The following is a 26,151-nucleotide window of genomic DNA, read 5'->3' as shown; positions in this document are numbered from 1 at the left end:
TAAGTCAAAAGCCATGATATGACTGAGAAGGCAGGCTTTCACGAAAAAATGAATTTCACATGAACTCCCAGACTGAATGTATCATAAAGATCTCTGAGCTCACAGGCTACCTCCTCTAACCTGCTCATGGCCAGGATCAAGGGACAGAAATAAACAGATTTTACACAAAGAATGGAGGCATGGAAAAGTTGGGTCCCTCTTCCCTGGAAAAACCAAATGAAAGTCCTCCTGGGTCACACTTCTGTACCAGGTGATGTTTTCCTGCCCATCTGCCACATGGCTCTGAGGAAGGTCTGCACTAAGGACCTAACTTGCTCTGGAGACAGCCTTTCTCTTCCTCTCTGCTGTGCCCATTCCTCTGAGCCTTGACTTTTCTGGATGAAAAGCCAGAAGGCTACATGTCCCTGGGATACCTCCTGGGTACACATGCCCACATATCGGGGGTAAGCCCAGGAAGCCCTGGCCTACCCCTAGAAGAAGGCTTTCTTCCTCTTTCTCCTTGGCCATCAGGAGATTCCTAATGACTGGTGATGGCACACAACACCAGAACAGTCCTACCTCTCATGGCCACGAGGTCTCAATTTTAAGGTCAGGGGATCCTCCTGCTGGGGAGAGCATCTAACCAGAGAAGAGGTCAGGTAGGTTCCTGAGAAGATACCTGTAGTCAAGAAGGCGTTCCATGAGGCGGGTGACCGAGGTTACAAAGGAAATGCCGGTCTCGCGCCATGTTTCCTGTTCAACTTTCTCCAGCAGGCTATTGGTGGAAGCAAACACAATGCACAATGCATGAGCCTTCCTTGGGCACCAGAGTAAGGTCCCAGAGCCCGTGGGGCCTGTGATGGATCTGGAGACGGCAGACTTACCACACTGCAGTCTTACCTGGGGTAGGGCCCAAACAGCTGGGTTCTACTCCATGCAGCAGAAAGCAAAGACAAAGCAATTACTGAACTGGCCAGCAACCAATGAACACGTCTTCCATTCTCCTGTGCAAGTTCCGAACTGAGGGAGCGGTTTCAAAGCCCCAGCCCTTTTAGGTGTACACACTGTGAGATCTGTTCTGAAGAAGCAGCGGAGTAAGAGTCCACTGAGGGATAGACCTGGCTTTGCCAATTGGCTGGCTGCCTCTATCACTGCTTAGAACCATCCTCAGCAAACATACTAAGCAACGTTTTCATGTAAACCAAGGGAAAGATTCCAACCAGTCTTGAGGGCCCAGCGTGAAGGACAGTGAGTCCAGGAGTTACACTGTCATCTTCACTGTCATGGGATACTCCCATGTAAAATGTGCCAGAGCCAAGAGCTAAATGCCAAGGTGCTTTTCTCACTTGCCAGCCCATGCTCCTGTCGCCTCCAGGTAGCCTCTGACTTCTTCAAAGAGCCTGGCTTCTGAGATCCTCTGCCTTTTCACAGATCTCTCCTAGGGGACGATGACCTGGATGGACTCTTTCTGTTTGCTCTAGTGATTGTCTCAGGTCAAGGTCTCACTCCTGATCCCTTTGCACACTGTCCCTAGCTCCCTAAGGTCATGAAAGTCACCTAGAGTGGAAGGCTCAGCCAGGGACCCAGCACTGGGAACTCACACCCACAGCCTGACTGCTGTTAACACTGCAATGATGACAACTGTCTTCCTTGCACACAGCATCTAACTTGAGCAGAGGCTTCTGGGAGAGTGAGGGTTTCCATGTGACCCATTTACTAGAGCGAGAAGGTAGGACCATTGTCTTTCACCTCTGAGCTGTGTGGAAAAAGCCACTGTGTTCACATTTCCCAAACTCCGTTCTACAGAGCTCTGCTGTCCTGGAGGACAGAGAGAGGTGTTCTGTGAGCAAAAAAGCATGGAAGATGCTGATCACCACACCTTCCTTTTAGAGAGTTTTCACATCTTTCTAAATATTAAAGGCTTTGAGAAGTCCTATAATACAGAGGCCTGTTCGATTTTATTTAACTGAGTTTTTTCTAAACTGATTAGCCCATGATCCACTCCCACCTCCCCACAGCATACCTACAAACATCTTCCCCAAACACAAATTGGGAAATGCTGCTCCTTGGTTATCAGTGGCTTTCAGTTCTCAGACGTGAACAGTGTATATGTAACACTATTTGGTCAGGTAATTATTAATAGCAAGTTATTTTTGTGCATTTTCCTTCATAGTAAAATCATCAGTCAGTGGCTTAGGAAGAGATTTCTCTTCCTTATTTCCACAATTAGAAACATCTTCAGCTAAAAGAGAAGTACTAAAGGATGGATTCATTTTCACAAATTAAAATTACTTAAATTTCAAATGAATTCACATTTTATTGCATGACTCATCAAGGAACAAAGTAGGCAGGGTGTAGCAGGAAGATTTCCCCCTCTTGAAACTGGAATATCTGGGCTGTACCCCCAGAGCTGCTTCTTACTGGCCATGCAACTGAGGCCATGTTACCACTTCTCTGAGCTCAGTGTCATCACCCCTACTCCTCAGGATAATATCTGCCTTGCCCACCTCACAGGTGTGTTGTGAGGATTAAATCAGATATGTCAACAAATTTTGTACACTGTAAAGTTCTAAGCAACTGTACAGTATTATTATTAGAAAATACATTACAGGCTTATCTTAAAAATGTCACTAAAATAAAGAAAATCTCAAAGCTAGAGATAATGAGTGAGATAGGAGAGGGCTCTAGAGCTGTAAATGTCTTAAAATTTTGTTTTTTATGAAGATAAAATACCCAACTTTACTATCTCTCTGGGAGAACCATGGCTCTCCTGAGTCTTTCCTTTGGGCTTAGCCCTGTGGCTAGTCCTGTAAGGTCTCTTGGCCTCCATCAACACAAGACAGAAGCCACAGCTGGTGGACCTGGGACCCCTGACGTCAGTCAGTACAACCAACCTGTTTCACAAATGGAAACTGGTTTGGAAGGGGGTATAATTTGTTCAAGTCACAAAATTCATGGCAGTGTTTTTCAAACTGATTGTACAATCTTACAAAGCAGAAATTTAATTCCCTCCCTCCCCCCACCCCGAAATGTCAGCCTTGAGCCCTCATTGAGTCCCCATGAACTGTTTGCCCAACTAGATACAGTACATGGTATGAAGATATACGATGATCCTTTTGCTATCAGCAAATCCAAGAGCTCAGAGTTATCACCCGTCCCTACATCTTTAGTCAACTATGGCAATCCCTGAGAGAGCCTGCTGTCATGATGTCACTTTCTTGTAGACAGAAGGTGAGCACTGCTACCACCAGGAACAACCCTGGTCTCTCCTGATACACACCCTCTGAAGCCTGCCCAGTGCAGATTGCACCGCTACCCTTCATTAGCCCACTTCACCCCCTCTCCCAACGTGAGGTACTTGGGGCTGAAGCAGCTTACAGAAGGCCGAAGAGCTCCCTGTAGCTCTCATCGCCTTTCCCTTCTGACACCATGCTGTCCAGCTTGTCAATCAGCTCGGCCTCCACCTAGAGGGAAGCAGAGATTTTGTAAACCCAAAGTGACCTCAGAGGAAGGATGGGAAATCCAGCCCCTGTGATAGGTGAGGATGGTGGGGAACTGCTTCCTGATTTTTTCCCTGCACCAAATAAATCCTAGAGAAGGCAGGATCTCATCTACAGCACTGAGAAACCACCCTGCCTCCCCAATCAGGAAGGGCTCCCACTCTAGTGGTTTAAATGAGTTGGAACTTACACATATGTCTCAGATACTCTTTTCCCTAGGGGCAAAAGGCAAGGACTCTCTGGTGAGAGAAGTATTTCGGATCCAAAAGAGGCCTTTGTCAAGTGTTTTTCTTTCTTAAAAAATGTTCATTCAAAGGAATTGGTATGTATAAAATACATTTGGTTAGAACTTTACCCTCTATCAGCCAGCCACAAAGAAAGCTTGCTTTGGGAGGCTGGTCCTCACTTTAATGGCTGGCATTAGTCTGGGCTGAGGGAGATGTGTTTCCTTCAGAGAGTCCCCGTCAGGATAAAAGGCTCTATTCTTTGTCCTCACAGGACCTAAAGCCCTTGGAGCTGCTGCCCCTGCCGCTGCCTCGTCACTGGAGCCCCTTGCACTTGCTATTGGATTCTTAAACCATAAGGAGCAATACTGCATTCATTCCTACCCCACTAATCTGCAAGGCATTCAACAGTGTTAAGCCACTTCTCTAACAGGCCTCAATGCATATACTCTGAGGTGAGAAATTAGTTGTAAGTGATGTGAGATAAAAATCTTTTAAACTGTTCATTAGCCTTTAAAATGTGGTATTGTGCAATTATTTATACAGATTTTTATATAGACAAAAAGTGGCATGGTTGCATTTAATAATGAGCTATAACAAAAGCATTTTTTCACTCCACATAGGGCCAGAATCCTAAGACGGTGAAATATTAAATTAATAATTGAATTAGGAAATTCATCAAAGGCAGTTACGGTTTCTGAAACCCTATCAGCAGAAAATAAGAATGGATGAATACATATGGCCCTTTTATAGTGGTCTGGTATGGCCAGGATGGAGACTGTTGTACATTTATGTTTGGCCTAATCAGTCAGCTGCTTGAATATACTTTCCAGAGGAAATACAAAGTCTGAGATCAGAGGTCCTTAGGGATCGAGGCCATCTGCCTTTCTCCGTGTGGAGAAAAGGCACCAGCAGGGACTTGCCTGCTGGGGTCATGTAAAGTCAGGTTGGGATTTCTCATCACACACGCAGGTACAGGTTGTGCTTTCCAGAACAGGGCAAAGTTGGGGAAGGGACCTGGAGCAGCAGAGAGTACAACAGCGCAAATGTGGGTGCAGCAGTTCCCTGGAGTTCTCAAAATGGGTCCCTGGGCCAAAAGCATCAAGTCACCAGAAATCTTGTTAGAAATACAAATTCTCAGGCTCCACTGGATTAAAAACTCAGGGGTTGCGGGGTAGCAGTCTGTGTTTTAATAAGCCCTCCGGGTTGTTCTGATGTCTATTCAAGTGTAAGAACGTCTGTATTAGGCAAAGGAGCTGGTGATGGAAGGATTCAGGGACATTACTTCCTCACTCCCTGCAGTGCTGATAAAGGAAGAAGTTACTAAGAAAAATTGAGAAATCCAAAATGGGACACTGAAGATCAATGTATGCAAAATCAATGTCTCTAAGTTAAACAAATGCTAAGTTCTTCAGATATATCATGTCATAATTGGTAATACTGATGATTTCAGGTCTGTGGAGTTTTATTTTATAAAACCAATATTCCTGAAGTGACACCTTGTTATTCATTCAACAAACATTTGTCCTGTGACATAACCAGCTGCCTACTTCTGTACAAAATATTTACCTATGCCTAAATTTCTGCATTTATGAAATGGTAATGGTGGTTAACATTCCTCTTCAGTGTCACTGTGCCCTAGCTCTTGGGAAGTGCTCAATGAATGTTAGTTTTGATTTTCATCTTTATGAACCCACCTTGTCTCAGGCATGGGTTCTAAGAAATAAAAGCACAAGAAATGGTCCTGGCCCCAATAACTCATCATCTGGTAGAGGAGGCAGGGATAACAGCTAACACAGCTCAGCATGGGCACTGCTTAGATGGGGCACACACAGAAAGTGGCCTGAGGTCTGAGTAGTCTACAGACAACAGAGGTTGTTGGAGAGACATAGTGCTGTAAAAACTTAAGAAATGTTTTTACTCTTTGATACAACAATTACAGGTGAGAGATTTACCTAAGAAAGTAACTTAAAATGGATATGATTTTTGTAATGTTAACAGCAAAAATTTGGAATGAACCTAAGTTCCTAAAACTATGAGACTGGGAATTCCCTGGTGGTCCAGTGGTTAGGAGTTGGCAGACTTGGTGCTTTCACTGCTGTGGGCCCCAGTTCGATCCCTGGTTGGGGAACTAAGATCCCTCAAGCTACAGGGCACAGCCAAAAAACAAATAAACAAACAAAAAAACCAAAAGCCCCACAAAACCTAGGAGTCTGATTAAGTACACTGTGGTCCAAGCTATGCAATGGAATACCACATAGCCTCTAAACTGACAGTGTGGTGCAGAGAAGCATTAACTGACATGAAGGATAGTGATGACAAGGTGCTACTAAAAAAGGGAGATTAAAAACCAATATGCACAATGGTTCCAAAAAAAACAATGTACACAATGATTCCATTTTTTAACTTAAAAAACTCTATGCACTGGGAAAAAAAGACGTGCCTAGCCCCTCTCCCCCACAAGTTACTAACAGTACAATTATGAGTTAAATCTTTTCACTATAGCTTATTTGCATTTTAATTTTTCTATATTAAATAAGTATTATTTTTATAATTAGAAGAAGTATTTATAGTAGGTGGTAAGAAGTAGGGGAGGAGTTAATAGAGCCAAAGCTGTGGAAAGCACAACTAGAACCAAGACCAAAAAGTCAATTGGACTTTAATGATTAAAAAGTTATTCAAGAGAGCAATGTCAACAAAAGTGGGTGCACAATATACATTAGACTGAACTGACAGAGGGTGGGAAGTGGAAATGTGGGGATGAAAAGAGTAGACTACTCTTTTAAAATATGTAATGGCAAAGGGAAGCAGCAGCAAGATTTTTTTAACCAGGGACAATGAGGTTTACATGGCTTGCTGGATATCAGTTATTCATGACAGTCTTATTGGAGGAAAAAATGCTACCCATCAGCTGAGTCTTGAAGTGTGAGCCAAATGAGCTCCAACTTAGTCTTCCACAAAGCTAACCTTCCTCATTCAGTGTTAGTGATGGTTAAGTACAGCCCAGCTCTTCTTTTAGTAGACTCAGATGACCCATGGTGCAGTTCCACAATGTCATCTACTTCTTGGTAACCAGGTTCTCTCATCAGGCAGTTGTGCATTTTGCACAATTAGAAGGCACATGTTGTGGCAACATAGAAAAGCAACAGTTCTTTTCTGTTTGAAGTTATTATTTCCTGAAGTTCTGAAGGCAACAGAGCTTCACACTCTAAAAATGGATTCTTATCTTAAATACTATTTACTCAAGATAGAGATCATCTATGAAAAACCTAGAACTAGCATCATACTTCAGTGAAACACTGAATGCTCTCCCCTAAGATTAAGAACAAGGCAAGGATGTCTACTTTTATCATTCTTATTTAACATCAGACCAGAGGCCCTAGCCAGTGCAATGAGGCAAGAAAAAGAAATAAGACGCTTACAGATTAGAAAGGAAGGAATAAAACTGTGTCTTTTCACAGGTGATAGGATTATCTAAATATAAAATCACAAGGAATCTACAAAAAAGCTTCTAGAACTAATAAGTGAGTTTAGCAAGGGTGGAGGATACAATGTTAATGTACAAAGCAATTGTATTTCTACATAATAGCAACAAACAACTGAAAATTTAAAAGTTTAAATCAGTATAATTTATAATAGCACCAAAAAACCCAGAAAATACTTACATATAAATCTAACATGTGCAAGATCTGTATGCTGAAACTACAAAACATTAATGAAAGAAATCAAAGGACACCTAAATAAATGGAGAGATATAATGTCTTCAAGGACTAGAAGTATTTATTAAGTACTATTAAGATATCAATTTTCCCAATTTGATCTATAGATTACAATGCAATCCCAACCAAAATCCAAGCAGGAATTTTTATAGATACTGACATGCTGATTCTAAGATTTATTAGAAAAGGAATTGGAATAGCTAATACAATATTGAAAAAAAAAACAAAGTCAGAGGATTCACACAACCTAATTTTAAGACTATAAAGCTACCATAATAAAGACTATGTGGTATGGTGACAGATAAGACATATAGATCGATGGAAAGACTAGTGAGTCCAGGAAGAGAACCACATGCATATGGTCAACTGATTTTCAACAAAGAATATAGTCTTTTCAACAAAAGGTGCTGGACATCTACATGTAAAAAGGAAAAATAAAAAGCCTTGACCTATACTTCACACCTATACAAACATTACCTCAAAACAGATCATAGATCTAAATGTAAAATTATCAAACTTCTAGAAGAAACAAAAGAGAAAAATTTTTTGGTCCTGGGTTAGGCAAAGAGTTCTCATATATGATCCCAAAAGCACGATCCATACAAGAAAAATAATGATCAATTGGACTGAATAAAAATTAAAAACTTTTGTTCTGTGAAAGACATTGTTTAGTAAATGAAAAGACAAGCTAAGAGAAAATATTGGTAAATCATATATTCAACAAAGGACTTATGTTCAGAATATAAAAAGAACCCTAAAAACTCAACAATAAGAAAACAAACAGCCCAATTAAAAATGAACACAAGTTTTGAATAAAATCATTTCACCAAAGAAGATACAAAGATAGCAAATAAGCACATTAAAAGACGTTCGGCATCATTAGTCATTAGGGAAGTGAAAATTAAAACCACAGTGATATACAACTATACACCTATTAGAATGGCTAAAATAAACAGAGATAATATCAAATTCTGATGAGTATATGGATCAACTGGAACTTTCATACACTGCTGTAGGTATTTCAAAATGGTATAGTCACTTTGGAAAACAGTTTGATAGCTTATAAAGTTAAATATACATTTACCACAATACCCAACAATCCTACTCCTAGGTATTTACCTAAGAAAAATGAAAGTTTATATTCATACAAAACCTGTAAAGAAAAGTTTTTCAGAAGTTTTATTCATAATCACCAAAAAGTGTAAATAACCCAAATGTCTTTCAAATGGTGAATGAATAAACTGCAATGGCATACTACTCAGCAATAGAAAAACTGATACATTTAACAAAATGGATGAATCTCTCAAAGGCATTATGTTAAGTGAAAGAAGTCAGTCTCAAAAGGCTACAGTCTACATGATTCCCTTTACATGACATTCTGGAAAAGGCACACATACTGAAGGAGAATAGATCAATGGTTGCCATGGTTAAAGGGAAGAGAAGGGTTTGACTACAAAGGGGCAACAAGATGGAATTTTTAGGAATTAAAAAAATCTTGACTGTGGTAGTGGTTACATGACTTTATGTGTTTACCAAAATTTACAGAGTTGTAAATCCCAAAGACTGAATTTTACTCTTTGTAAATTTAAAAATTACTGTTTGCCTGGTCTGTTCCTCACTGTTACAGTCACTCACTCTAAGAGCGCTGGTTCATCCCAGAATCACAGGGTTGGGAGGGAGCTTAGTGGGGAACTGGTTATAGTCCCCAAGCCAAAGTAGAAATTTCTCCTCGAGGCCTACAGGGAGCTTCTGTTTGAGAACCACCAGCAAAGAGGAACTCCCCATCTCTGAAAGCAGGCCAGCTTACAGCAAATAACTTGTTGCTAGCAAATTATTTCTTTTATTAGCTAAAATTGGCTTTTCTACCACTGTTTTCTACCTATTGTTACTAATCCTATTCCCTGGAGCTCTAGATAAAAGGGCAGGGGCCATCTCCACCTTAGGGGTGGCAGAAGAACTGCACAGCGGGACAACCTGAAGTCAGTCAGAAGCCAAGGACTTACATCTCATGGACCCACCCCTCTGTGCAGGGGTCTGTGAAATTCTAGGCTATGAGAAGTCATCTTGTCTGGGCTCTAGCCTTAGAAATGCCCAGACCACACACACTGGGGAACCTCCAGAGAGAAGAGACAACACTCCCAGGACCTTCTCCTGAATGAAGCTGGGAGGTTACAGTCTGTCATTCTCTCCTTGATCATAAAGTTCCTTTCACATGATGTTCAATTCCTTTCCTCTGATTCTTTTCTGGCCTCTAACTTCATGAAGAAAATCCACAAATCAATTCTGGCCAGTAAGTAAAGGAAACCCTTGAACAGGACTCAAGATGGCCAAGTTACAGCCTACTTCCGCTGGAACTATAGCCAGGCATCTGGATCACGTGCCTGGGCAAAAGGGGTCCATTCCAGGGGAGAGCACCCTTAACATTGCCAGGTGTTGTCTTACCTGTTTGAAGTTGCCATTTTTCCTTTGCTCCCAGTCCATCATGTCATGAAAGATGGGAATCATAATATTCCGCACTTCTGGCTGTGGGACCAGTGTCACACCCAGAAAAGGACCAATCATTCCCGGAATAAAGTGGATCTTATGTTCACCTGAACAACAAAACCCAACAGATATTAGTTTATGCTTGCTTTGCTCCTTCCATAGAAGCTTCCCAAGTGGGGCCACAACACATGATTTGATCTTCACTGGAAGCATCTGAGAGCATAGCAAGCTCTCCCCTATAGATTTCTGAGATACCTGCTTCTCTTGGCTTTTTAGAGTTCATGGATTAAACTGGCCCAGTACAGTTAAAACAAACTTTCAACAGGCACAAATTCTTTCCAAAGAATTTACTGGGAGGTTCTACAAACTATCTGAAAATCATTCTGAGGTCAAGGAACAGAGTTCACTACTCTAGACAGAATAGGATTTCTGAGTACACTGTAAGTTTCAGATAATCTGTTCATAGTGTTTATTTAGCAAGGAAAATTCATCTATTTCTGCTTAAACACAATGCACTATCCCTGGGGTTTCTGCCTCTAGCCCAAGGGCATTTAAGTGATAAGGATGTTCAGTCCTAGGTCCAGCCACTAGTGATCTGAAATCCATAGGCCTCTTCACTGCCTGTGCTCAAGTGTGCCCAAAAGGCCCCCTCCTGAGTTACCAGGAGCCTCCTACACAGCCCTACCCTGACAGACTGGCTGAGAGACTCTCTGTGCACCCTCCAACCCCCACCCCTTGTCTTCACACTGCATTTTTGATGGTAGCATTACATTTATTCAGACCAGCTTGGCTCATCCCTCAGTGTTCTTAATGAGGCCCTTCCATGGGAAGTGTGTGGTGTGACTCTCCCTGTGATTAGCTTGTCATTTGGGGCATGCTCCCAGAAGGCAAGACCAGTCTTGAAGACCATGGGAGAACTTTTCTTTGTAATGGTAAAGCGAGTGAACCATCTTCCAGAGCTCTGCTTTCAGTCCTTCAGAGACTAAGGAGACAAACTGAGGACCTGTGCAGTGACTGTTATGGTCAAGTAAAATCAGTTCTTGAGAACTAGAAAATGTCATTTCCACCCAAAACAATGAGGCAGGAATGGCTTTATCAGGCAAGTTTGACATGTTTTTTGATTTCTTCCATGTTAAAAGCCTATTTAAAGAGCAACTGTTAGCTCTGAGGCAGATTCTGCACATTCCAATCTTGGTATGTGGTACAGTTGCTAGTCCCATGTGTTCCCGGGAATTTCAGAGTCATCTTCGGGGTTAAAATCTATACCTGGACCATGCTGGATGCAGGGAGTAAGAGTACTGAAGCTAGAAAGCTGGTTTGGGGAAATGCATCCCCACTCATGGACGGAAGGCCCTAGTGTGGGCAGGCATGCCTTGCACCTTGCCTGCTGCCTCTAGAGCTGTGACTGGGATGGTTAATGGAGAATGATAAGATTTTATGGCCATCATTCCTAAGACTTCAGAGCCATGAGCTTAGTTGAAAGCAGCCTTCACTAGGAAGAAGAGCAGCAGCTTCTCTATCATCCTGACAGGCCACTAAGAAGCCTACAGCATCAGAGAATGGCCCACCTAGTCACCAGGGCAATCCAAGGATTCTACCAAAACCTGACAATCTGAGATCCAAACCAGTGGATATTAGAGAAGATGTAAAGAGAAGCTGTCGCAAGAAAGGAGATGAAAATCAATCTCACCTAGAGGCTGCAATTCCTTTCTTACACGCAATTGGCAGCAGGAACCTCATCTGGATGCCTAAATACCAGAGACCCAAGAAGTGTTTCAATCTTTATTAAAATGAATAGCTGCCCTTGCTCATGTGCTGACTATCTCCAAGATCTATGCTTGTGGGCCTGTATCATCTGGACTGGGACATGAAGAACACAGAGGATCTTATAGTCTTATAGCCTCATCTTCTTTTTTTCCTTTTGACTTTGGTTCTCAAAAAAGGGATTGTGCATATGTATTACTGGGGTCTTATTTCTCAGCTTAACTCTCCCTGCCAAGGGCTTTGTGCACATGTGCTACACTATACCATCCATCTGAGGTGTTATGTTAAAGATATGTAAAGATCTCTTGGGTCTGAATTAACATTCACAAAACCTGGGGGAAGTAATTAGTCTTGTCACTTTTTATTTGGCTATGCAATATGTGTAAGGGAAAAATATGGAGAAAAGACCTACCCAAATTCTGCCACATGCTGAACAGTTCATAAGCCATCATCACACGCATGTCCCCATACCTGGTAATAGAACACAGGAACCAGCTATTAGTGGGAGAAGGTTCAGGAAGATGGGGCTACAAACCCCAGGAGGCCAGTACTTCAGCACTGTTTCTAAAGCTTCCCAAAATACTAAGTTTTTTGGCTCTCAACTGAATTCTTATACTTGGCTCCTTGGGAGGCTACCTCAGTGAGAACCATGTGGACTTCTTAAGAAGCCCCTTATGGAAACATAACCCCATCTGGGCACATGGTAGGAAGATGAATAAGAGACATATGGCTTACTTATCTAGAATCTTCTTCCTCTTGGTGGAAGTAATGATTTCTAGCTGAAGGCTTGGCTGATTTATGAACAGAACTGCCAGGCTAAAATAAGAATTCCACACCTAGAGAGAGAGAGAGAAAGAGGAAATATGTGAAAGCCTGAGTCCTTAACCTTGCAAGGAGAGATTATAAATATATGCATGTAGCACAGAATTCATTTTACAGTGTTAAGATCTTGATTTTTAAAAAAATATCTTTGCAAACAGGACTTTTCCACCCCTTTCTTGACTTCCCTGAAACCAGTAGTGTTGATTCTGGACTAGAAAACAAACTCATGGATGTCTGGCTCCCAACACCTCCAGCAGGGGTCTTCTAGGTCATACTCTAATTACCAGCAAGCTTGGAAACTGTTTGATACTATGAACATATTAAGAAAGCCCCCAGCCACCTAGCAGACACCTAGCTGAATCCTTCTCAAATTCCTGACCTGCAAACTTGTGAGCAAAATAAAATGGTTGTTTTAAGTAAAACAAAAAGAAAACAGTGAGCTTGGTTTCTGGCTTTCTAGGGTTATTACAAAGACAGTGATGGATTTTAGGAGCTCCTACCTTAAAGTCGAAGTCTGTCTCTGTGAAATTCTTGTGCAGTGCAGAAGACAGGTACTGGACTGTAGTGACTATAATACTGCAGTAAGGGAACAAGGTGTTGGCAGAGTTAAAAGACTAACGATGGCATCCTATAGCTTAGCATCAACGGTCTATGGCCCATGTGCAAACTTCTTGAGTACAACTAGCTCTCATGTAAGATGTGACTTTAAAAGAGAGAGAGAGATGGCACAAACCCCACAAAAAACCCATCTTGGAGAAATGCCCCACCAGTTGGTTCTAGACCTATTAGCTCTGCCATTACCTGGCCTTGGTACTACTTCTCTCTGGGCCCCAGTTTCCCTGCCATATAAAAGGAGGGGAGTGAGGTTTAATGGTTCTTCAAGGTTTCTTCCAGTTCAAAGAGTGATTCTAGTATTTTGGGGACCTTGCATAATGAACATATATTATGACCACCAGAGGACTTAGAGTAGCATTCTATTATTTTACTTGATAATAGGGGTTTATAGTTATTAAACCTCTACTTTTATCGTATACTATTATTTTCATGTATAAGTCATTTGATTTCAACCTTTGATCTAGAATATCACTTTCAATTTTCACCTGGGCACATTTAAGGGGCAACGGGAGGCTGATTTGCTAGAACCAAGGGCACAGGTCAAGGGAGGGAGAAAGTGAGGTGGGACAGGCAGGTAAGGGTTTGATTACAGAGGGTGTGGATGCCTGGCAAAGGAGCTTACATCCGAAGCCTTGGTGCAGAAGAGGGGCAAGGCAAAAACAGTGCATTAGAGAGACTAGTCACCAGCAAACAAATTTGAAAAGTAAAAGCTTTGAAAGAAGAGGCTGCTCCTGCAGAATGGGCTGGAGAGCCTGAAGTGCCCTGACTAGAGAGAAACAAGGGGGGGGTCAAATGGAAAATCCACTATTTAAGGAAATATCTGTGCAACTCTGTTTAAAACCCTTCTTCTGTTCTGTATAAAATATTTGCAGTTTTGAAAAAAGAAAAAAGAGTGCTATAAAAGGTACAAAGTAGAAAGACCATGCTGACACCTTGGTAATATATCTAACATAAATAATTTCACCACACTGCATAAGGTCAACATAAAAGGCAGATCAGAGGGAGCAGGCAGTAGACTAGAGAGTGGAGGCCAAGTGGCCTTCTCCCACAAGCACCTTACCACCCACACTACTTGTCTGGTTTGTCTGTTAGAAGCACAGCGTAGAAATATGAATGGGGCAGACAATTTGGGGTCAGCCTTAGAGTGAATTCTGTGGCCAGCGTTAGAAGTGGTCAGAGAGAGCCTCACAGCCAGGTCTCAGGTGGGTAATTAGCACTTGTTGTGGGAGGCAAGCAGTGTCTGGCAGACAACACAGATCAAATCAAGAGGAGGCCTTGGGATACTGCCTGAAACTACAGAGCAACAGAGGCCAATGAACAGGCCCTCCTCAAGGAGGAACGCTTCTCTGGGTATTATATTTCTCATTCTTAAAAGTTCCTTTTCTATCTTTACCATGACATCGTCTGCCAGGCACTTAGATTCCAGTTTTAAACTATCTTTGACTATTCCTTCTCCGTGAACTTTGGTAAATGGCCAAGTCCTACTGATTGTGCCTCCAAACATTTTCACATTTGCCCTCTCCTCTCTGTCCCCATGGCTTTGACCTTGATTTCTGATTTGCTTTTTCTCTCACACATATACACACTCTCCTTAGCCTGGGAACAGTTCTGTGGATGCTAGTGCAGGGCCCTTCCACACTCACTTGCTTGTGAGAAGTCTCATCACCATCCAGTCCCGAGGAAAGACACTCATCTTCATCAGGTTCCGGAACACACAGAAAATCTTCAGCAGAAATTCCTGGTCCAAGAGGAAAATCTGATGTGAGACACCACACCTCTACCACTGCAGCATACATTTCCTCAACAGGGCTCTCCAGACCTCTAGACCATGAGAACGTATGGGACCAGTAGGTGAGACTCTGGTTCCCTTTGTGAGCTGCTTTTCTCTTAGAGGGCTGCATGAGAGTGAGGTCTGGGCACTCTCACAGGCCAGTCCCAAACTGGGTAGAAGAGATGCACTATACCCACTCAGCCCAGTGCCTAATGACCAAAGCACAGGGGGTCCAGCAGAAATGGTATCCACCAGAGTCCCTCGTTCTCAATCTTTGGGGCATGACCCTGAGCACTTGACTGTAAGAACTTGCTTTCCTGGAGTTAAGAACTCATTGACAAGAGAAGCACTTTAGGGATAGCAGAGTAAGTACCTCCAAAAATGTGCTCCTCCATGAAAGCAATGAGAACAGTCACAAAGACTGGTTAATGAAAGGTTTGCAACAACAAGAAGTGTTATTTAAGAAAAATGGTTGAATCTCAGTAGGAAAAGTGAGCTTTATTGTGTTTTAACTTTCCCCATTCCCATCCCCTCTCTCTCCCTATCTTCAGGGTATCCTTGAAAACAGGCAGCTGTAGAACCATAGTAGTAGTAAAACCCAGCACCCTAGCAGTCACTAGAAGGGACAAAATGGTTTTGGAGCTCCCCAAAAAGTGCCATCCCAAGAGAATTGTTACTGTTTGATCTGTTTGGCAGCAACCTGGGAAAGCCCCATTCAGAGGGCTTAACTGACTGGATTCAGAGTTCACTAACTGAGAAAAGCCTTATCCCTAGTGCAGCTGTTGAGAACATCATCCATAATAATTTAACATCCCAGCTGCATGAAGCAATTATATTAATTGGGACAAACAAGAGAGTGGCCAAAACACTTAAAAGAAAAATCTGGTAATGAGACATACACCTGGGGCTTTGAAAAGCTCTGACATATTCCTAGGAATCGAGAAGGCCACATATGTGTGCAGGGCTGTACACATCTCCAGAAAAGACCTAAGAAGCCTAATCTGTCACCTCTGGCTGACTTTGAGGCTCTATGCAAGCAAGAAGTGAAGGCTAAGGCAGCAACGTAAACTGCTGAAGCACTGAAGGTGAGCCGCAACCCCACACAGAGACACTTAATGAAGTGGAAGACTCATTGATTTAAGGTGTTTAAGGAAATCTCTATCTAGTTATTAGCTTATCATTAAGCTAACTGAATGAAAACTTCAGGGGCTGCACACAACAAAAAATGCAGACATTAAAGAATTAGTCCAGGAAAGTCACTAAACAAACAAATATCAACAACAAAAATGAAACAACAAACCCTGGGGATGTGGGCAGGGGGAAGGGAATCTGATTACCAGACTTGCTACATTATTTAAATTGTCCAGTTTTCAACAAAGAAATTATAAGATGTGATATGAAACAGGAAATTATGGAAACATACATAAGACAGATATAAAACAAATAGCAAAATGGCAGGTGTAAATCCTCTTACTGGTAATTACAACAAATGTAAATGGGTTAAGCATTCCAATCAAAAGGCAGAGACAGGAAGAATGGATTAAAAAATGAACATGATTCAATTATATGTTATCTACAAGATACACAAATACTTTAGATTCAAAGACACAAATATATTGAATGTAAAAGGATAGACAAATATATACAATGAAAATAGTACCCAAAAGAAAACTGGTGTGGCTATGTTAACATCAAACAATATAGACTTTAACAAAAATTGTTAATAGAGATTAAAAAGAACATTTTATAGTGATAAAGGAGTCAGTTGATATGGAAGACATAAACATAAATGCACTTAAAAGAGAGCCTCAAAATACAGGAAGCAAAACCTAACAAAACTGAAAGGAAAAACAGACAATTCAACAATGACAGTTGGAGACTTTAATGTACCATTTTCAATAATGTATAGAACAACTAAATAGAAGATCATCAAGGAAAAAGAAATCTTGAATGGGACTTCCCTGGTGGTCCAGTGGTTAAGAATCTGCCTTCCAATGCAGGGGATGTGAGTTCAATCCCTGGTCAGGGAACTAAGATCTCACATGCTATGGGGCAACTAAGCCCGCGTGCTCTAGAGCCCATGCACCACGACTAGAAAGCCTGAGCACTGCAACTACTGAGCCCGTGTGCTCTGGAGCCCGCGTGCCACAACTAGAGAGCCTGTGTGCTGCAACTATTGAGCCCACATGCTATACAGCCTGTGCATTGCAACTATAGAGAAGTCCGCATGCCACAATGAAAGATCCTGCATGCTGCAACTAAGATCCTGCGTGTCACAACTAAAACTTGACATAGCCAAATAAATAAATAAATATTTAAAAAGAAATCTTGAACAATACTATATACTAACTAGACCTAACTGACATCTATACAACACTCCATCCAACAATAGCAGAATACACACATTCTTCTCAAATGCACACAGAAGGACATGTGCATTCTCTTCTTTAGGGCAGAACATGTTAGGCCATAAAGAAAGCCTCACTAAATTTAAAAGAACTGAAATCACACACAGCATGCTCTCCAACCATCATGAAAGGGAGTTAGAAATCAATAAGGAAAGAAGGAATCAAGAAGGAAATATAGGAAATTTTTTTAAAATGTGGAATGAAACAGTACACTCCCAAATAACCAATGCACCAAAGAAGAAACCACAAGGAAATTAGGAACAGCTTGACATGAATAAAAGGGAAAACATATCGGGCTTCCCTGGTGGCGCAGTGGTTGAGAGTCCGCCTGCCGATGCAGGGGACACGGGTTCGTGTCCCGGTCCGGGAAGATCCCACGTGCCGCGGAGCAGCTGGGCCCATGAGCCATGGCCTCTGGGCCTGCGTGTCCAGAGCCTGTGCTCTGCAACGGGAGAGGCCACAGCAGTGAGAGGCCCGTGTACAGCCAAAAAAAAAGGGAAAACATATCAAATCAAAACTTAAGGGATGAAAAAAACAAAACTTAAGGGATGAAGCTAAAGATTATAGCTGTAGTGCCTATATTAAAAAGAAGAAAGATCCCAAATCAATAACCTACATTACACCTTAAGAAACTAGAAAAAGAAGAACAAACTAAAGTAAGCAGAAGGAAGGGAAAAATAAAAATTAGAACAGAAATAAATGAAATAGAGAAGAGGAAAATAGAGGAGAAAATGAAACCAAAAGCTGGTTCTTTGAAAAGATAACAAAATTGACAAACTTTTAGCTAGTCTGACCAAGAAAAAAAAGGAGAGAGAAGACTCAAATTACTAAAATTAAGGATAGGACTTTCCTGGTGGCGCAGTGGTTAAGAATCCACCTGCCAATGCAGGGGACATGGGTTCGAACCCTGGTCCGGGAAGATCCCACATGCCGCGGAGCAACTAAGCCTGTGCACCACAACTACTGAACCTACACTCTAGAGCCTGCAAAACACAACTACTGAGCCCGCATGCTGCAATTACTGAAGCCTGCACCCCTAGAGCCCATGCTCTGCAACAAAGAGAAGCCACTGCAATGAGAAGCCTGCGCACCACAATGAAGAGTAGCCCCTGCTTGCCATAACTAGAAAAAGCCCGCTTGCAGCAATGAAGACCCAATGCAGCCAATAAATTAATTAAAAATAACTAACTAAATAAATAAAAATTAGGGATGAAAGAAGGGATATCATTACTAATGTTACAGAACTAGAAAGGTTTATAAGGGACTACTATGGACCAAATGCATGCCAACAAATTATATAATCTAGATGAAATGGACAAATTCTTAGAAAGACACAAACTACTAAAATTCATTTAAAGAAGAAACAGAAAACCTGAGTAGACCTATCATAAATGAAGAGATCAAATTAATAATTGAAAAGCTTCACACAAAGAAAAGCAGAGGACCAGATGGCTTCACTGGTGAATTCTACCAAATGTTTAAGTTAGAATTAATACCAATACTTGTCTTTTTAATTATATCCACTTTGAAAGTGAAGCAGTATCTTACTGTGGTTTTGATCTGCATTTCTCTAATGACTAATGATGCTGAACATCTTTTCAACTGTGTACTGACCATTTACATATATTCTTTGGGGACATGTCTATTAAAATCCTTGGCTCATTATTAAATTGGGTTATTTGTCTTTTTATTGTTGAGTTGTAAGAGTTCTTTATATAATAGATACAAGTCTTTTATTAGAGTCATGCTTTGCCAATATTTTCTTTCATTTGTGGGTTGTCTTTAACTTTCTTGATGGTGTCCTTTGAAATATACAAGTTTTTAATTTTGGTAAAGTCTAACTTACCTATTTTATCTTTTGTTGTTCCTACTTTTGGTGTCAAATCTCAGAAACCACAGCTAAACCCAAGGATTTAAAGATATACTCCTATGTTCCCTTCTAAGAGTTTTACAGTTTAGCTTTTACAAACAGGTCTACAATCCCTTCTGAGTTAATTTTTTATATGGTGTGAAGCAGGGGTACAATTTCATTCTTCTGCATGTAGGTATCAAGTTGTCCCAGCACAATTTGTTGAAAAGACTCTTCTTTCCTCATTGAAACTGTCTTGGCACCATTATTGAATGTCAAGTGACTGTAAATATAAAGGTTTATTTCTGGACTCTCAATCCAATTCCACTGTTATCTGTCTAACTTTAGGCCAGTACCAATCTTGATTACTGTTATTTTGTTGTAAGTTTTGAAACTGGGAAGTATGAATCCTCCAATTTTGTTTTCTTTTTCAAGACCATTTGGCTATTCTGAGTTCCTCACATTTCCATATGAATTATAGATCAGATTATCACTCTCTGCAAAAATACAGCTGGAACATTGATAGGTCTTGTGAAGCCTGTTTCATGAGCAATCTACAAATCATCTGTTGAGTTCATAAGAAAGGGAAGAGTCCTGGTTTGCTGACAACCAGTGTGGCCCAGAGTAGCCTCTCATAGAGGCACATGGTCACAGGGCTGCTATCAGTCAGGGAAAACTTGCCAATGTTACTGGGGTCTGGATCTATGGGAATATAACTGGCTTTCAGCTTCTGGAAGCCATGCAGTCAGATGTAAAGTGAGGCTGGTACATCTTATACCTTGGCAACACTGGCCACTTGCACTCATCCTCTGGCAGGGGAAAGACTCCTGGGCAGTCTTAGCTGCATGCTTCCTTTCCCGGGTGAAAGATCAATGTTTTTCTGCCTACCTTGAGCTCATCTTTGCTCTGGAAGTTGTCCAGGAGGTGCTGGTAATGGGTGTCACACATCTGGCGGAGCAATGAGAGAAGGCAGGACACATACTCGCCCTGGGGACCAACCCAAAAAACACTTAGTAAAGCCAATGACAAGAGCTGTGTTCTCCCAATCCACAGAGGGCAAGGAGAGAAGGAAGGGTCTGAGATGGCCCCAATGATCATGAAAGGGAAGGTGACAACTCTGGCCCTGAAAATGAATTTTCTTTTCAGCTAAGGGGGGCCTGAAGGGTTGGGAGTTGTAATAAGACCTCTGCAGCATGGGGCTAACTGAAAAACCTTAACCTATAACAAAGAAGTACTGCCAAGTAAGACAGATATTCTAGCTTTTTTCCTAGGAAAGTTTTGGCTTCATGGTCCTTTGTCATTATATGTTGCCAGGGTACCATACAGAAGTCTGGAGGGGCTACTGGGAACAGGGCTCTCAGCCTTCTCTGGACAGAATCTGGACTCCACCTATCCTGCTGGGCTGGAGAAGCCCTTCTACAAGGATCTCCTTGGGGACCTCCCAGAGCTTACATGTGATTACTGGACCAGGCAGATGGAACATAGTAGATCAACATAACTCTCTGGAAAGCAGAAGAGTCAAAACTGAACTTTATGAGAAGATGAGCTAATGGCTTTAAGTAAAAATTTAAAGATAAAAAAATGAGTCTTTAAAATTTCTTCAAGTTCCAACTGGGGTACATGGATGAAAACCCCACCTTAAGGACTCCAAAGACTCATCTCATAGAAATTTTTGGCACAGGGCAGCTGAGCATGGCTTCCTCTTACAAGGTTGCCTCCTTAGAAGGGATAGAGGAAAAATTACTTCATTTGGGCAGTTTTCAAATGTTTTTAAACTCATGGGAATTTGACAACAGTTTTTTAGTCTCTCAGATCCTTTTTAGACTCATGAAATTATTATACATACATGTATTTAAAATATATACAGGTACATGAACCTCAGCTTTATCTGAAAAAATGGACATAAGCCATAATTTATAGATTTGTTGTGAGGATCAGATGCATTAATGTACATAAAGCATTTAAGTAAACAGTTCACTACATAAAGCCGTGCTCAATAAATTGTTGCTATCATCTTCATTAAATCCATATAAAATAGATCACTTCTTTAGTATTGCTAATGAGTTAATATTTGTAGAGTGCATAAAGCAGAATCTGGCCCACAGCCAGCACTGTGTCATTGCTGGTTAGAAGGATGGGCTGCCAGGACATGGCAGGGTGTGTATGTTTTTACCTATAGTGAGGGTGTCCTGAATAGGGGTTCCTAAGAGAGATATTCCTTCCAAGCCCAATGCTCCAGAACTCATGTCTGCTCTTTGCTCTCCCTAACATGCTGGAGCTTGGCTTGCTCCCATAGAAGGTTTTCTACAAAGGGATCATTGTAATCTTCCACCTGCCAACTAGAAGATTCCAAGCAATCTGTTTATCATGTTCCAACATCAGGGCTAAGAAGTCCACTCTGTATAGGGGTGGGGGTTCTGGGGGGTGTGTCTCTTTGCCACACCTGAGAAGCTTTCCCAGTCTGTTTCTCTTCTAATTCGATCATAGGATATCATTGTTCAGTAATGCCAGTCCAATTCTACCTCATCACATTTTTCCTGATGCTAGACATTTAGATACAAACACTATGGACAAAAGCGACTAATTTGTAGGTACAAGCAAATTGTGAGAAAATAACTGTCATGCACGTCATTTACAAGAGCTTGCTCCTAAAAGGAATAGTCTATACTTTTCACCTTCAACCTCTTACTATGTCTCTGCTTTATTCCACATTATAGAAAATGACTTGGCTCAAATGCAAAGGCCAATGGAGGTGGTATGCAGGAAAACAGGACAGGAAGCATCACTGGATCTGCCCCTAAGTAGACTCCTGTGAGTATGAACCTAGAGCTTTCAGAGCGGAGATGGAGTACGACTTGAGAAGGAAAAAGGGCAGCATGCTGACAACCAGGCAGGAAGGGAAGCTGAGATGAAGGTGGTGTGATGGTGAGATGAGGTTTGGTGTGGAGGAACCCCAGGTTAGAAAAGAAAGCAAGAAAACCTGAATGTTAGTTACTAACAGTGATCTCCGCTGTGCACTGCGGGCACCGCTGCCCTCTTACCGCCTCCTGAGCGTGCGATTTGCTCATGATGGTGAGCAGAGTCTGTAAGAGCACGTCCAAGAGGCTCTCCACCATCATTTCTACCTCCTCCATAACATCTGCCTCCTGGAGTGAGCAGCGAGAGAGCACACAGTTAGTGCCAGACCTGCTGACGTGCAGCTGGCAGTACTTACTAAGTCAGCCACATCAGGAGTGGTCTTCTGACTTAATTCTCAACACTGAGCTCCTGGCCTCACTGGTATGCAGTGTCAAGGAACCTGGAACAATGGCTCTGAAAGGAGGTGAGGCACACCTGCCGCTGTTGCGCTGGTTTGGTGGCTGGGGCCTTACCCTAACGCAGCACCACCCTGACACCCACAGTTCTGAACCTCAGACAAATACATTAATTTCAATATACAGGGCAGAAGTGAAGGTTCTAAGTTAAATGTTTTCTTTGATTTTCCTACAAAAGTCAGGAGGAAGCACAGCACTGCTGACTAACATTTTGAGAAAATGGTAAAGAATTCACACCAGGGGGTGTGGTGGCAGCACCTTTACTACTGCGAATGCACACAGAAGTATCTCAGTCTTTCTGAGAAACATTTTCTCCTTGAGTGACCTCAATTTTTGCCAGGCCTGACTGCTGCCCAGATATGCCACTTCTAGCTCCTTGGAATTCTTGCTCACGTTCCCTGATCCACCAGAAGGACTCTGGTCTCAGTGCATCTTTTTCAGGCAGCCTCACAAAAACAACGGAGCACGCCTCCTCACTAAGGGCTGCTCCCCAGTCAACAGGTTCTGAATTTAGGCAGAGTCTGTGCTATCTTTTTATAGACCTCTCACATGCAATCTTAAACCCTATAACTTGATTTTCATTATCTCACAAAGATATTCCCATTGCCTCTTCTCCAGTCTCTTTATATTATTACTGGTCCAAATGTCCATCCATCCATCAACCCACCATTCAGTAAGTATTTACCATGTGCCAGTCACTGTTTGAGAACTGAGTATACAGAAGTGAACAAGAAAGGTAATATCTCTGCTTTCATGGAGCTTAAATTTCACCCACCCTCCATCCATTCAATATAGTTACACTGAGCCCCATTCCACATGAAAAATTTGAGCAGCTCTTGGGACCAAAGTCTTCTTTCTCATTTGCTGAACTGATCATAACACTCTTAAAACCTGTGATGGCTCTTTGAGTAGCTGTAAGCAACTAATTGCACTTGACTCTCTAGCCCCACAAACACAACCAGATCATCTTCAGGTTTTTACCTGTTCCCATTCCTCTGCCATTCCTCCCCTACCCTTTCTTTTCCCCTTCAATTTCTGTCTTTCCTTTAGCAGTAAGCCTCCCATCCCAAGTCTGACCCTGGGTTACCACTACACCTTATGTGCCTGATGTTGCTTCTCTGAGGCCTGATGGGAAAGAGAGCTGCTAGGCGTTGTCTGGAGCCAAGATCAAACAAAAGGGCCACTACAACCATCACAGTCACTCTGCCAAGCTGGGCCCCCACCACCAGATGGTACTTTAAGTCTGGATACCAGAGCCCCCTATTGAGTCCTTGTATCCTATTCAAACCAAGCACACTCTTTCTTTTCAGCACCTCTCCTGCTCTATCTTCCTGGATAACTTAACCTCCTATGTTCCTATCACTTGGCTACTGGCATTCATTTTAAATGCACTTGAAATTTTATTCTCCAAAAACCTTATCTCAACTTAATAAGACGGCATAATTAAAACTCATTCTTGTTTTAAGTTTCTTTATATTTTCCTATAGTTTCCAAATTTTCTGAAAGAAATATGCATTTCTTCCATTATCATAAATATATAAAATAAATATAATTAAAATAAATTCCCACCCTTATTCATGCCTGATACGTTTTCCCTCCTTTCCTATCTCCCTTCCCTACCACAGATCTCTTCTAAAAAATAAAAATAAAGAAGAAAGAAAATAGGCAAAAGCACTACTAGTTGAAACCTGACCCCTAAAGTACAACTCTACCATCCCATGAGGCTCAGAACTCTTGTGGACAACATTTATCTCTCGTACACCCTGCTCTCATCTGGCATGGTATAGGAATGCCATATGGGTGGAATCAAGCTGCGAGGAAGCTGCCAGAAAAGTCTGAATGAGCAAGCTGCCTCTCAGCCTGGGCCTGCCTCCCTGTGCTTGTGTGTGAGTATCCTTAGAACACTCCCAGGAATACAGAAGTAATACCTTTTGACAGAAATAGAGCATGCACAGGATTGGGCTTTTTGGTACTATAGATAACTATGCTTCTGGGTGTATTTATGGCAGTACAATTTTTTAACATAGCAAGACTGCTGTGTTGAGAAGCCTGCTGGGCACACACAGGGAGGCCTCCATTCACTTGGGCACCCCCATCACTGATGAAAGCTTCTCTGACTGGGAAGTGTACAGAGTTATCTTTGTTGGTCTGCCTCTGGCTAAAGTAACACAAGAGAGGGACAGAGCTTTGGGTGGGGAGTGGAGTGGGTCTAGGGCCACTACCAGAGAGCTGGTCTTGACGATGGAGAAGATGCTGCCAAGAATCCCTGAGCAGATTAGCAGCTCTTTCTGCTGCCTCAGGTGAAGGTGAATATGATGGAGAACCACAGGAAGCAGGATGCGACGGGATTCTGAGAGAGAAAACACAAAGGTGAAGAAGCCCTTCAGAGGAGAACCAGCTACCTTTGGAAGCAAGTGGCAATGTGGGATGCAGCTGGTCTCAAAGTAGGTGGGGCTGAGACTGGAGCCAAGCTGGAAATCACCCCCTTCCCTTATGTGGGTCTAACAGCCCACTTCCTGGACATTTTAAGACATTGCACAGCATTATCCTTCTATCTATCGTTCCTTCTTTCTCATTTCAGGCCTAAATATCTAGGGCATGTTATTCAGGATAATGTTAGGAGGCTGCTTCCAAATGAGATCTCTTTACTGACTAGACTCCAAATTAAAAGCACAGATTACAGTGAAAACCCCATTTAAGTGACACAGTTCTATGAACTACAATGATTTTTTTTAAAATAAATAAATCTGTTTATTTTTGGCTGTGTTGGGTCTTCGTCGCTGCGTGCAGGCTTTCTCTAGTTGCAACGAGCAGGGGCTACTCTTCATTGTGGTGCACGGGCTTCTCATTGCGGTGGCTTCTCTTGTTGCAGAGCATGGGCTCTAGGCACACAGGCTTCAGTAGCTGTGGCACATGGGCTCAGTAGTTGTGGTTCGTGGGCTCTAGAGTGCAGGCTCAGTAGTTGTGGAGCACGGGCTTAGTTGCTCCGCGGCATGCGGGATCTTCCCAGACCAGGGCTCGAACCCGTGTCCCCTGCACTGGCGGGCGGATTCTTAACCACTGTATCACCAGGGAAGCCCTGAACTACACTGATTGAACTTGCAGACTTGGTATGGATTATAAATGGTCCCTCTTCACAATGCCCTGGATGGCGGCCTGGCACTTGCACCCCCATAAGTTACGCATTTTGCGTCAGCCATCAGGCCTGCCTCCTTTTCCCCTCAGGCTTGTGGGATGCTACATGTATCCACAGCAATGAAAGGAATAGAAGCAGGACTTTAATCTTGTCATAAGCCTGCAATAATCAGCTAAACATCATTGTCAATCCTACTGCATACATTAAAATGTTTTTCTTTTCTTTTTTCTTCAATGCTACCTGAATAATATTTTCATCAGGGGGTGACTATATTTAGAACTCCAAATTCAAGAAGGCTAAATCCTAAATCAAGCTCTTTTATTAATTCACTCTAAGATTTTAGGCAGGTTGACTCCTCCTGTGGGCTTAATTTCCCCGATCTATGACTTCACAGGTGTGGTGAGAAGGTGAAATACAAGTGGGAACATGTTTCTGGTATCTTGCACTCCAATGTAGTCAATGACTGTGTGATAAAAGTACCACGACACCTGGGCAGCATGATTCAGTCAGACTACCAGTAACACAAACAAGCCAAGGCATTTGGGATTTATTATTCATATTTGACC

General features: G+C 42.1%; 1 protein-coding gene across 1 annotated transcript in view; it reads right to left on the bottom strand.

Annotated features, from left to right (window-relative positions):
• The window catches only part of DOCK3 (dedicator of cytokinesis 3), a 391,142-nt gene that overhangs the window by 35,889 nt on the left and 329,102 nt on the right, over nucleotides 1–26,151 (bottom strand). Inside the window, exons 26-36 of the mRNA XM_007451883.1 lie at nucleotides 24,672–24,799; nucleotides 22,135–22,281; nucleotides 20,024–20,122; nucleotides 14,751–14,845; nucleotides 12,993–13,068; nucleotides 12,406–12,506; nucleotides 12,083–12,141; nucleotides 9,865–10,013; nucleotides 3,358–3,443; nucleotides 880–906; nucleotides 659–754 (exon numbers count right to left, since the gene is read on the bottom strand). Coding sequence (XP_007451945.1) covers nucleotides 659–754; nucleotides 880–906; nucleotides 3,358–3,443; nucleotides 9,865–10,013; nucleotides 12,083–12,141; nucleotides 12,406–12,506; nucleotides 12,993–13,068; nucleotides 14,751–14,845; nucleotides 20,024–20,122; nucleotides 22,135–22,281; nucleotides 24,672–24,799 — 1,063 coding nt within the window. The remainder of the gene's footprint in view (nucleotides 1–658; nucleotides 755–879; nucleotides 907–3,357; nucleotides 3,444–9,864; nucleotides 10,014–12,082; nucleotides 12,142–12,405; nucleotides 12,507–12,992; nucleotides 13,069–14,750; nucleotides 14,846–20,023; nucleotides 20,123–22,134; nucleotides 22,282–24,671; nucleotides 24,800–26,151) is intronic.

The sequence above is a fragment of the Lipotes vexillifer genome, unplaced genomic scaffold (genome assembly GCF_000442215.2).
Source record: "Lipotes vexillifer unplaced genomic scaffold, Lipotes_vexillifer_v1.1 scaffold500, whole genome shotgun sequence".
In the NCBI taxonomy this organism is placed as follows: domain Eukaryota; kingdom Metazoa; phylum Chordata; class Mammalia; order Artiodactyla; family Lipotidae; genus Lipotes; species Lipotes vexillifer.
Note: the sequence above shows the minus strand (reverse complement) of the source record. Positions and strands in the feature narration are given on the sequence as shown.